The following is a 12,029-nucleotide window of genomic DNA, read 5'->3' as shown; positions in this document are numbered from 1 at the left end:
AATGGTTTTACATTTAATATTAAAGATCTTAGTTACCAGTTAAGCCACATGTCCTTCATGTAAAATTCAGTTTCATTCAAGTGTCCACAGTTCTCATCCCAATATAAATTTCTTTCTTTTGTGAGAATTTAATCAATCATAGCTACTTATTGTTTTGAAACAAAGTTTCTTGAAAATTACAAAATTGAAATTTTTAGGACACAAGTGAATTTGAAATAGGTAAATGTTTTGAATAGATTTTTGTGTTTTATTGAAATCTTACATGAACAAGTAGTTGTAAATACAATCACATCATGGAACAAATTGCCACGGCTCTTACGGTTAAGCCAAACAAATTTTGTAGGGCAGATTTTCAAAAAGGTGTGAAGTTATAACATTTTAAAAAACACAGTTAACCTACTTCTAGGAATGCAAAACATACAGTCAAATGTTATTTTCAATACATGAAAACTTAAAAATTGTTTTTTGTTGGTTTTAATCTCTTAAAACGGCTAAGACAAAGCACTAGCTTTTTATTTTATGTACAGCATTCTCCTATGTGGTCTAACTGAAATTAAAAAAAGTGTAACTGTCCCAAACAAGGAGGTTCTTGCAAAACCATGATTGAACATTGTTTTCCCTGCCTTATTTAACTGCTAAAATGAATCCTAAAACAATAAAAGCACTGTTTGACCCATAAGGATTCAGAATCCTGCAAGCCTAGTAACTTACAAATGCATTAAACGAAAAGAAGAAAAACTCAGGTATATACAGTATAGTCGTTCAGTCATCTTTCAACGACTGCCAAATTGCTATGTAAGTGTTTATACTTTATTTTGCCTTAAAAGAATGCATTTATGCCAATTCGATATTGCCAATTTTCATTTTTTGTTTATTTCCACTGTTGCCCATAAGAATCTTGATAAAATTCCTGGTTGTCATTATTGTAACCATAGTTACCAGAATAATCACCACCTTGCTGGAGTGGCTGTTGAGCGATGGGTTGGGAGCCCCAGTTCTGGTTGTTGGTCTGGCGGCGCTTGGAATCAGGTTGGTTGTAACCATCTGCCTTTCTCTTGCCTCCTACGTTGCCCCCACGGTTGCCTCTAGCTCCACGAGCACCACGTCCTCTCTGCTGCTGTAAAGGACCCCCACGCCCACCCCTAGCTCCTCTAGGTGGTCCCATGGGGGCTCCCCTCTGCGAGTAGCCAGCTCTACCTCTTGGTGGCGGGGCACCTCGCCCCCTGGGTGGTGGAGGAGCACCTCTTCCACCCCTTCCTCCACGTCCTCTAACTGGATAGCCATCATCATAACCATAGTAAGGATCTTCATAGCCACCACGGTAGTCATGATAATCATAGCCATAGTAATCGTCATAATAATCTTCGTAGCCATAGTAATCTGGGGGATAGGCATATCCACCTCTCCCACCACGTCCCCTCCCTCTTACAGGGGGTGGCATTCGGGGTGGAGGGTAGTAGTAATAATCTTCATACCTAATGAAGAAAAGATATGTATTAGACAGCCACTGAAATAGTTGAACCTATAAATATTCAATTATTGTCTTATGAGAAATATCACAAATTAAGCAACAACAATGTAAACAGTTCAGTCATATTTCAAATGACAGCAGTATATTCAACATAGACAGAATATAAATACATTCATTGTATACAACGCCAGACACAAATGTATATGAATGCACTGCCTTTAAAAAAAATAAACAATAATAAATAAAATAAAAAACAGAGGAAAGATTTTTTTTTTTTTTTAAAAGCATCTTTTGGTCTAAACATTTATAATTGTAAGAGTACACTATTATAGAATTGCAGTGGAACAAGACATTTGTAGTATGTGGTATGGTTAAACTTTGTCCCACTGTCATGGTGGGCCTTAAAATCTGATCTAACACCAGATGATAAAAGCAGAATATGTGAATGCAGTTATTTTCAGATACATCAATAATCAAAGGTGTTTGCTCACAAACTGAAAAAATATTTTTTCAAATTTTCACACTAGAGAAGTTTAACTATAGTTAACTCCTTAGCATGTGTGTAAAAATCAGATCACAAAATTGCCTTTTTCTGCAGCACTAGACCGTTCCATTGAAATAATTCAAATGAACATGGCTAGCTAGTCATGAAAATATGTTTCAAATTCAAACTGAGCGTCTTGGCCTCAATCTGCAATTACATTAATTGCGCAGGTGGGACCTGGAAGGGTTTGTCTCCACAAACCTTTGAGTTAATCACTTGCTCCTACATTTTGCAGCTTCACTGGGTTATGTTTCCTCACTCTTTCCACATGCTTTCATTCCTTCTAAATTCTGATTCTGCTTTGCCATCATGAAAGACTAAAGAGAATGTGAGCAGATGCTATATTTTTCCAACACACTATGCAAGTATTATTGGGAATTAAGGCTGTACTGTTGTACCAATAGATTTATTGTGATGCGGTGTGGATAGGTCAGTGATGTAGCCAGTTGTTTCCCATGTATAATGTAGCCTCATGATATAACAGTGCATATCTGATACATTACACTGGTCTGTTCCAATAGTAGCTTCTTTGTGTCCCCTTACCTTGGTTTTTCCTCGCATAGGCGGTGTGTGGGATTAAGGCTGTGCAAAATGAAGCAGGTTTATCTAATTTTGTAACAACTATAGTACGACCCTGCAAACTTGCATCCTCAGTGAACCCGTTTTTCTGCCCTAGTCACACATTAACTATCACAGTATCATTTATATTCTGTTTTCCAATGTTGGTGACTTCCCAGAAATCTGCCTAGGAGCAATGCAGGCAAAGGTGTGTTCTTACTCACAAATGTATGTTTATTGAGAGCTGGTCTAGCCAAATATAGCAAATAAGGCAGAACGTCAAGGGTCAGGCACTAGACGAAATGCAAGCTGTTCCTTTGAAACCAAATGTAAAATCTTTACCACTTTTTCCTGAAAACACTCTGGTCGAGGAGGCTCTTGCTTCCTTGACGATCAATGTGTAGCTGTATGAGGTCAACAGAGTACGAGCCCTGGCTCCCAGATGACATTACCTGTGACAGAAACATCGGCTGAATAATTGGCTAGTACCTCACCAGCACTTAGCAGACCATGCAGCCAACTGTGGTGCAAGCACCAGAGATGCCAGGACCAGAACACGTTTCGGTGCAAAAATAGATAAGCAGTTTGTTCTTTCCTCATGTAAAAAATGCAGTAAAATCTTTCCTGAGTCACACAATCCTTGTTGGAACTTAATGAAATCAAATATCTAAATTGATCAAATACATTGTTCGCATACAATAGACGAATATTCAACATAACACATTCAACATGGAACAGATGTCTCATACAATTGGAAGCTGCTCTCAAAAGCACTAGCCTCAGTACTTATGACAGGTACCCAGGTATATCTTAACTTCCAATAACATTAACTACATGACACACACACACACACACACACACACACACACACACACACACACACACACACAACACAGCTCAGGCATCCCCCCAAAGCCAGCAACAGAATGCACAAGTTAACAGCTAAGTAGAATGCTACCAAACCAAGACAGAAACAAAGAATAAAGCCTTCTCCAACACTAAAGGCATACTCAAATCTTAATGAATAAAAACAATGCCATCCAAAAATGTAACATGACTGCTTGTTGTATGTGGAAATTAACTCAATGCTTAATCTTCTGCAAGATAGAGCTGTCACAGTCCTGGGAAGAGACCACATGACATTGCATAAAATATGTTATAACAACTTTGCAAAGAAACCCTGGATCTGTGAGAGAAACACACTAGACGTGCACAGAGTTAGGAAGCTGTACAATGGGGAGGTGCACATATGTTCTCTTTTCAATACAGACTTAAATGGCTTAGCTCTAGCTTTAAAACAATCAATCTCTTACATACAGAATTCTGGTCTCTTTGGCTAGCAAAGTAAGGACAAGGGGTTATATTGCACATTAAGGTAAAAGGTAGGCCAGAGCTCATGCACTTTATCCGGATGTGGTGTGTAACCAAGTTTACGGCTAGCATTAACTCACTGAAAGCTCTTGCTCCCACAAAGGTCGAAGGGGATAAGAGGATGTTTTCACTTCTCAATCAGAAATGTTTTCCTTGGAGTCAGTTCATAACAGTTGTGATATGTACTATCTTGCGTTGGCAACTGTTCCTTCAGGATTAGCCGTGCTGGCCTCATGTGAGATGTTAATGGAAATGCAACTACTTGTAGCTAGTGTCGGTCTATGGAGCTCTTACTAAAGGTCCCAAATGTAGACTGTGGGAGACATCAGACTCAGAGTTTAATTATCCTAATGTGGATTGTTGGAGCAAAATGGTTTCAAGTACTGAGATTGCTTAACTCAATTCTCCTCTGAGAAACTAAGATGACACGCTCATTCAAACTTCTGCAGTTGGGTGTGCTCTACTGACAACTGACAGGGCTCTGCTCACATGGTGGAGCAACATGGTTTTAAGTACTGAGACTGCTTAACTCAATTCTCCTCTGAGAAATTAAGATGATACTTTCAAAGTTCTGCAGTTGGGTGCGCTCTGACAACTGGCAAGGCTCTACTGACAACTGGCAAGGCTCTACTGACATGGTGAACAGTGTGGTTTAAGATGAGCACTTGAAGCATTCACAAAGTGTCTTGCACTAGCAGTGCTTACATCATGAAGCAGAAAATGCACATCAACTCTTAACTGAAGAATGGATTACTTAGAGCTATTTTCATGCATCACTAGCAGAAATACAAACACTTCTCAAATTACTGTTGCATAACTTTGAATGTCCATGACCAGTTTGGGCCATGAAAGACTACCTCAAAACTATGAGCTTCAAGATGTCTGTACTTGAGACGCAAATCTAATCTATCCAGTTTGTCCCCAGTTTTCTTTCATCTCTAGAGAGCATGGCTGTAGGAAAAAAACTATAAATATAGGATGCAGAATTAATTTTCTTACCTCGGCTCTACAGTTTTGTATTCTTTTAGTTTGGTGGAAGCGATAGGGAGAAAGGAAGAGTTCACAATCTGATGTGTTTTTTGGAAAGTGCCTAGCTGTGGATTTTGGCCTCTAGCTCAGCCGGCACCTAGGAAGAGGAGTTAACGAATGAGACTCCTCCGACGGAAAAATCACTCCCAAAGTCTGCACCATTGTCCTATCCCTCAGATGCAGTCTTAATATCTACTGTTTCAGTCTCTGATCCTAAGTCAGAGCTGTCCTCTATAACCTGAGTAAGGGCTTGAGCAGCAGTCACCCAACAAGAAGCCATCTCTGCTACTGGCTAAACTGTTGCTCTACGCAGACAGTCACAAAATTGCTGGTGGGTGTGTATGATACGTGCAACAGTAGAGGTCACCTTACCTTCACTTCTTCCCTCAATCAGCATGTTCTTTCAAGACACTCAAAAAAAGACATACTATTACTTCACCTTATCACATACCAATCGTCACAGTCTTTAGCGCCTCTAGCGCCCAGTCCAACAATCATTATTGGTGCTCCCATTACTTCCTCCTCGAATTCCCTCACTACCACCCAGCAAAAGTGCCCTTCATCTCTCCATAGCCCCCCTCCCCGCACATACATTTAATTTCTACTATAGCGCAGATAATGGCTGACTTTACTAATCTACTCAGCTATTTACATAAAATACAGATTTGATCTTTGCAGTAGGCATATAAACCTTCTGCGCTACTTTATGGCATCAAAACTGCCACTAGACAAAAATCAGATCCTTCTGTAGCAAAAACAATCACAACAGTTACTTTACTTTTTTATTGCTGCCTAAAAGCTACAGTTGAAACGTGTCAGTTGAAGTATGTGCATTGCTCTGAAGACGCAAGCTGCAACTGCAAGAGAACTGGTGGTACATAGATAGATAGAAAGATAGATAGGATATAGAGAGAGATCACTTTTGTATGTGGGTGTGGTTTTCCTGAGGGCCGATCACAGCCCACAGGGAAACCACAAACGTGTTGACCAAAGTGATCGATATATATATATATATATATATATATATGGAAAATGTCACTTACCCAGTGTACATCTGTTTGTGGCATTAGTCGCTGCAGATTCACATGCTGTGCACATCCCGCCATCTGGTGTTGGGCTCGGAGTGTTACAAGTTGTTTTTCTTCGAAGAAGTCTTTTCGAGTCACGAGATCGAGGGACTCCTCCCATTTCGGCTCCATTGCGCATGGGCGTCGACTCCATCTTAGATTGTTTTCCCCCGCAGAGGGTGAGGTAGGAGTTGTATATGCTAGTAATAGTGCCCATGCAATGGAGTGAATACGTATGTACATAATGTAGTTTAAAGTAATATATATATTTACAAATATACAGATGTTCAAGATCAACTTCTAAACGGCTACAGGCTCCCGGGGAGGCGGGTGGGCGCATGTGAATCTGCAGCGACTAATGCCACGAACAGATGTACACTGGGTAAGTGACATTTTCAGTTCGGTGGCATGTGTTGCTGCAGATACACATGCTGTGCATAGACTAGTAAGCAGTTATCTCCCCAAAAGCGGTGGTTCAGCCTGTAGGAGTTGAAGTTGTCTGAAACAATGTTCGAAGTACTGCTTGGCCTACTGTGGCTTGCTGTGTTGTTAGCACATCTACACAGTAGTGTTTGGTAAATGTATGAGGCGTAGACCATGTAGCTGCCTTACATATTTCTGTCATTGGAATAGTTCCTAGAAAGACCACGGTAGCAACTTTCTTTCGAGTTGAGTGTGCCTTTGGTGTAATAGGCAGTTCTCTTTTTGCTTTAAGAGAACAGGTTTGAATGCACTTAACTATCCATCTAGCAATGCCTTGCTTAGAAATTGGATTTCCTGTATGAGGTTTTTGGAAAGCAATAAATAATTGTTTTGTTTTGCGAATTAGTTTTGTTCCGTCAATGTAGTACATTAACGCTCTTTTGATGTCTAATGTATGTAGTGCTCTTTCAGCTACGTAGTCTGGCTGTGGGAAGAACACTGGTAATTCTACTGTTAGATTTAAGTGGAACGGTGATATGACTTTTGGTAAAAATTTAGGATTTGTTCGTAGAACTACTTTATGTTTGTGTATCTGAATAAATGGTTCTTGTATGGTAAATGCTTGAATCTCACTTACTCTTCTTAAAGATGTGATGGCAATTAAAAATGCAACTTTCCATATTAAGTATTGCATTTCACAAGAGTGCATGGGCTCAAAAGGTGGACCCATGAGTCGTGTTAAGACAATGTTGAGGTTCCATGAAGGAACTGGTGGTGTTCTTGGTGGAATAATTCTCTTTAGACCTTCCATAAATGCTTTTATGACTGGTATTCTAAATAGAGAAGTTGAGTGCGTAATTTGCAGGTAAGCTGAAATTGCTGTAAGATGTATTTTAATGGAAGAAAAAGCTAGCTTTGATTTTTGCAAATGTAGTAAGTATCCTACGATGTCTTTGGCAGATGCGTGTATGGGTTGAATTTGATTATTATGGCAGTAATAAACAAATCTTTTCCACTTATTTGCATAGCAATGTCTAGTGGTAGGTTTCCTAGCTTGTTTTATGACCTCCATACATTCCAGTGTAAGGTCTAAATGTCCGAACTCTAGGACTTCAGGAGCCAGATTGCTAGATTCAGCGATGCTGGATTTGGGTGTCTGATCTGTTGTTTGTGTTGCGTTAACAGATCTGGTATGTTTGGTAGTTTGACATGAGGCACTACTGAGAGGTCTAGTAGTGTTGTGTACCAAGGTTGCCTTGCCCATGTTGGTGCTATTAGTATAAGTTTGAGTTTGTTTTGACTCAGCTTGTTTACTAGATATGGAAGGAGTGGGAGAGGGGGAAAAGCGTAAGCAAATATCCCTGACCAACTCATCCATAACACATTGCCCTGAGACTGATCTTGTGGGTACCTGGATGCAAAGTTTTGGCATTTTGCGTTTTCCTTTGTTGCAAATAGATCTATTTGTGGTGTTCCCCAACTCTGGAAGTAAGTATTCAGTATTTGGGGGTGAATCTCCCGTTCGTGGATCTGTTGGTGATCCCGAGAAAGATTGTCTGCTAGCTGGTTCTGAATTCCTGGAATAAATTGTGCTATTAGGCGAATGTGGTTGTGAATCGCCCAATGCCATATTTTCTGTGCCAGGAGACACAACTGTGTTGAGTGTGCCTCCCTGTTTGTTTAGGTAATACATTGTTGTCATGTTGTCTGTTTTGACAAGAATGTGTTTGTAGCTTATTATGGGTTGAAATGCCTTCAGTGCTAGAAATACTGCCAATAGTTATAAGTGATTTATGTGAAACTGTTTTTGGTGAGTGTCCCATTGTCCTTGGATGCTGTATTGATTGAGGTGTGCTCCCCACCCTATCATGGAGGCATCTGTTGTTATTACATATTGTGGCACTGGGTCTTGGAAAGGCCGCCCTTGGTTTAAATTTATACTGTTCCACCATTGAAGCGAGGTGTATGTTTGGCGGTCTACCAACACCAGATCTAGAATTTGACCCTGTGCCTGTGACCACTGTGATGCTAGGCACTGTTGTAAGGGCCGCATGTGGAACCTTGCGTTTGGGACAATGGCTATGCATGAGGACATCATGCCTAAGAGTTTCATCACCATTTTGACTTGTATTTTTTGATTTGGATACATGGCCTGTATTACATTGTGAAATGCCTGAACTCTTTGTGGACTTGGAGTGGCAATCCCTTTTGCTGTGTTGATTGTCGCCCCTAAGTATTGCTGTGTTTGACATGGCAGAAGGTGCGACTTTGTGTAGCTGATTGTGAAACCTAGTTTGTGGAGGGTTTCTATGACATACTCTGTGTGTTGTGAACACTTTTCTAGCGTGTTGGTTTTGATTAACCAATCGTCTAGGTACGGGAACACATGTATTTGCTGCCTTCTGATATGTGCAGCTACGACTGCTAGGCACTTTGTAAAAACTCTTGGCGCAGTTGTTATTCCGAATGGCAGCACCTTGAATTGGTAATGTATCCCTTGGAAGACAAACCTTAAGTACTTTCTGTGTGAAGGATGTATCGGTATATGGAAATATGCATCCTTTAGGTCTAGTGTTGTCATGTAGTCTTGTTGTTTGAGTAGTGGGATTACGTCTTGTAATGTCACCATGTGAAAGTGATCTGATTTGATGTAGGTATTTAATGTTCGGAGATCTAATATAGGTCTCAGAGTCTTGTCTTTTTTGGGTATGAGAAAGTACAGAGAGTAAACTCCTGTTCCTTTCCGGTGTTCTGGTACTAATTCTATTGCTTCTTTTAGTAGTAATGCCTGAACTTCTAGTCCTAGAAGATTTATATGTTCTTTTGACATATTGTGTGTTTTCGGTGGTACGTTTGGAGGGAATTTGAGAAATTCTATGCAATAACCATGCTGGATAATTGCCAGTACCCAAGTGTCTGTTGTTATCTCCTCCCAATGTTTGTAAAATAGTCTTAGTCTCCCCCCACAGGTGTTATGTGTTGGGGATGTGTGACTTGGAAGTCACTTTGTTTTGAGGGGTTTTGGGGCTTTGGAACTTCCCTCTATTTTTTTGGAATTGTGCCCCTCTATATTGCCCCCGAAAATTTCCCCGCTGGTATTGGCCTTGATAAGTGGGCCTTGCTTGTGAGGTTGTGGCCTCTGTAGGCTGACCTCGAAACCCTCCCCTAAATGGTGTCTTGCGAAATGTGCCTCTGCTTTGTGGGGAGTAGAGTGCGCCCATGGCTTTTGCGGTATCAGTATCTTTTTTTAGTTTTTCAATAGCAGTGTCGACTTCCGGCCCAAACAACTGCTGTTCATTAAAGGGCATATTCAGCACGGCTTGTTGTATTTCCGGCTTGAATCCCGACGTACGCAACCATGCGTGTCTCCTTATTGTTATTGCAGTATTTACTGTCCTTGCAGCTGTATCTGCTGCGTCCATTGATGACCGTATCTGATTATTGGAGATACTTTGTCGTCCTTCTACCACTTGTGCCCTTTTCTGGAACTCTTTGGGTAAGTGTTCTATGAAATAGCTGCATTTCGTCCCAATTAGCTCTATCGTATCTTGCCAAAAGTGCTTGTGAATTGGCAATACGCCATTGGTTTGCTGCTTGTGCTGCAACTCTTTTACCTGCAGCATCAAATTTGAGACTCTCCTTGTCTGGAGGTGGTGCATCTCCTGAGGTATGAGAGTTTGCTCTCTTGCGAGCTGCCCCAACCACCACAGAATCTGGTGTTAATTGCTGCGTAATATAAACAGGGTCTGTTGGTGGTAGCTTGTACTTTTTTTCCACCCTTGGAGTTATGGCTCTGCCTTTGACAGGATCCTGAAATTTGTTTTGAATGTTTTAGCATTCCTGGGAGCATAGGTAATCTTTGGTATTGGCTATGAGGGGAGGAGAGTGTATTAAATAAAAAGTCATCCTCAATTGGTTCTGAATGCAAGGTGACGTTATGAAACGCAGCTGCCCTTGAGACCACCTGCGTGTAGGATGTACTGTCTTCAGGTGGCGACGGCCTTGTAGGGTAACAGTCTGGGCTGTTATCTGATACAGGAGCAACATAAAGGTCCCATGCATTAGGATCATCTTGACTCATTGCAGTATGAGTCGGGGATTGCATCAGTGGTGGAGTGGCTACCGGTGATGTGTGCATTGATGGTGGTGGAGATGGTGGTGGAGTTGTATGTCTTGCCACCTTTGCCTCTGGCTGCTTGTCCTTTTCTTGAAAGGCAAGTCTTCTTTTCATCTTAATTGGGGGAAGAGTGCTTATCTTCCCTGTGTCTTTTTGAATGTGGAGCCTTCTTTGAGTGTAGTCTGGCTCAACAGATTTAAGTTCCTCTCCGAACTTATGTCCTTGCAACTGGGAGGACAATCCCTGTTCCTCTGTGTAGGAACCTGTTTTCGGTTCCGAGGCTGGATGTTTCGGAATCGAAATCTTTTCTGTCGCCTTTTTGGGCTCTGAGGCACCTTCTTTATTTTCGGCGTCGTGGTGTCTAGGTGCCGAACCATTTCGGTGCCACTGTCTCGGTGCCGAATCTGTTCGGAGCCGCTGTCTCGGGCCCGAGATAGCTGTGTGGCGGTATCTCGACCGGAGTCGGATGACTTCGCCACATGCATGCCCTTTTTCGGTGCCGATGATCGGTCACCTATTTTTCGGGTTAAGCCATGGCCTGTTGGCTTTGTGTCCCCTGGGCTTTTGTTGTCTTCTCATGAGTTTTATGTTTCGACGTCTTACTCACGGTTTTCGGCGTTTCTTCGGGATCGAGCTCGTCCGAGTCCGATTCATGGATGGAGAAGCTTTCTTCTTCCTCTTCGAAACGCCCTTGTCCTGTCGGCGCCGACGCCATCTGCAGTCTTCTTGCTCTTCGGTCTCTTAATGTCTTCCTCGACCGAAACGCTTGACAGGCTTCACAGGTATCCTCCTTGTGCTCTGGAGACAGACACAAGTTACAGACCAGATGCTGATCTGTATATGGATACTTGTTATGACATTTTGGGCAGAAGCGGAATGGGGTTTGTTCCATCAGCCTTGAAGAAACACGTGGCCGGGCCGACCAGGCCCCGACAGGGGGATCGAAAAAACCCCAAAGGGTCACCGGAGCTCTTCAAAAGTCGGTGTTGATCTGTTATAACTAACCCGATACCGAACGCAAACAATACCGACGATTTTTCCGAGATTCTAACTAACTTTCCGACCCGAAACACGGAGCGAAAAGGAACACGTCCGAACCAGATGGCGGAAAAAAAACAATCTAAGATGGAGTCGACGCCCATGTGCAATGGAGCTGAAATGGGAGGAGTCCCTCGATCTCGTGACTCCCAAAAAGACTTCTTCGAAGAAAAACAACTTGTAACACTCCGAGCCCAACACCAGATGGCGGGATGTGCACAGCAGGAGTATCTGCAGCTACACATGCCACCGAACATATATATATTTTTTGAAATGTTATTTGAGTTTTAACAGAAACATAGCATAGCCAGTTAGACACTACATAGCAATCTCTTTGCAATGCATCAAAACTAAAAACATATGTCGAACATCCCCAACCCTCCCTCTCCACCCAAACCCCAACACAGCACT

At 41.8% G+C, this 12,029-nt stretch overlaps 1 protein-coding gene across 4 annotated transcripts in view; it reads right to left on the bottom strand.

Moving 5' to 3' along the window:
- Positions 1-224: 224 nt before the first annotated feature.
- Positions 225-12,029, bottom strand: part of HNRNPR (heterogeneous nuclear ribonucleoprotein R) — a 355,793-nt gene continuing 343,988 nt past the window's right edge. For all 4 annotated transcript variants that reach the window (XM_069223913.1, XM_069223912.1, XM_069223911.1 and 1 more), the window contains one exon: positions 225-1,475. In XM_069223913.1, the coding sequence (XP_069080014.1) occupies positions 872-1,475 (604 nt within the window). In that variant the 3' untranslated portion in view covers positions 225-871. The remainder of the gene's footprint in view (positions 1,476-12,029) is intronic.

Source organism: Pleurodeles waltl, chromosome 3_1 (genome assembly GCF_031143425.1).
Source record: "Pleurodeles waltl isolate 20211129_DDA chromosome 3_1, aPleWal1.hap1.20221129, whole genome shotgun sequence".
NCBI lineage: Eukaryota > Metazoa > Chordata > Amphibia > Caudata > Salamandridae > Pleurodeles > Pleurodeles waltl.
The sequence above is the reverse complement of the archived record's forward strand: the minus strand, read 5'-3'. Positions and strand labels throughout refer to the sequence as shown.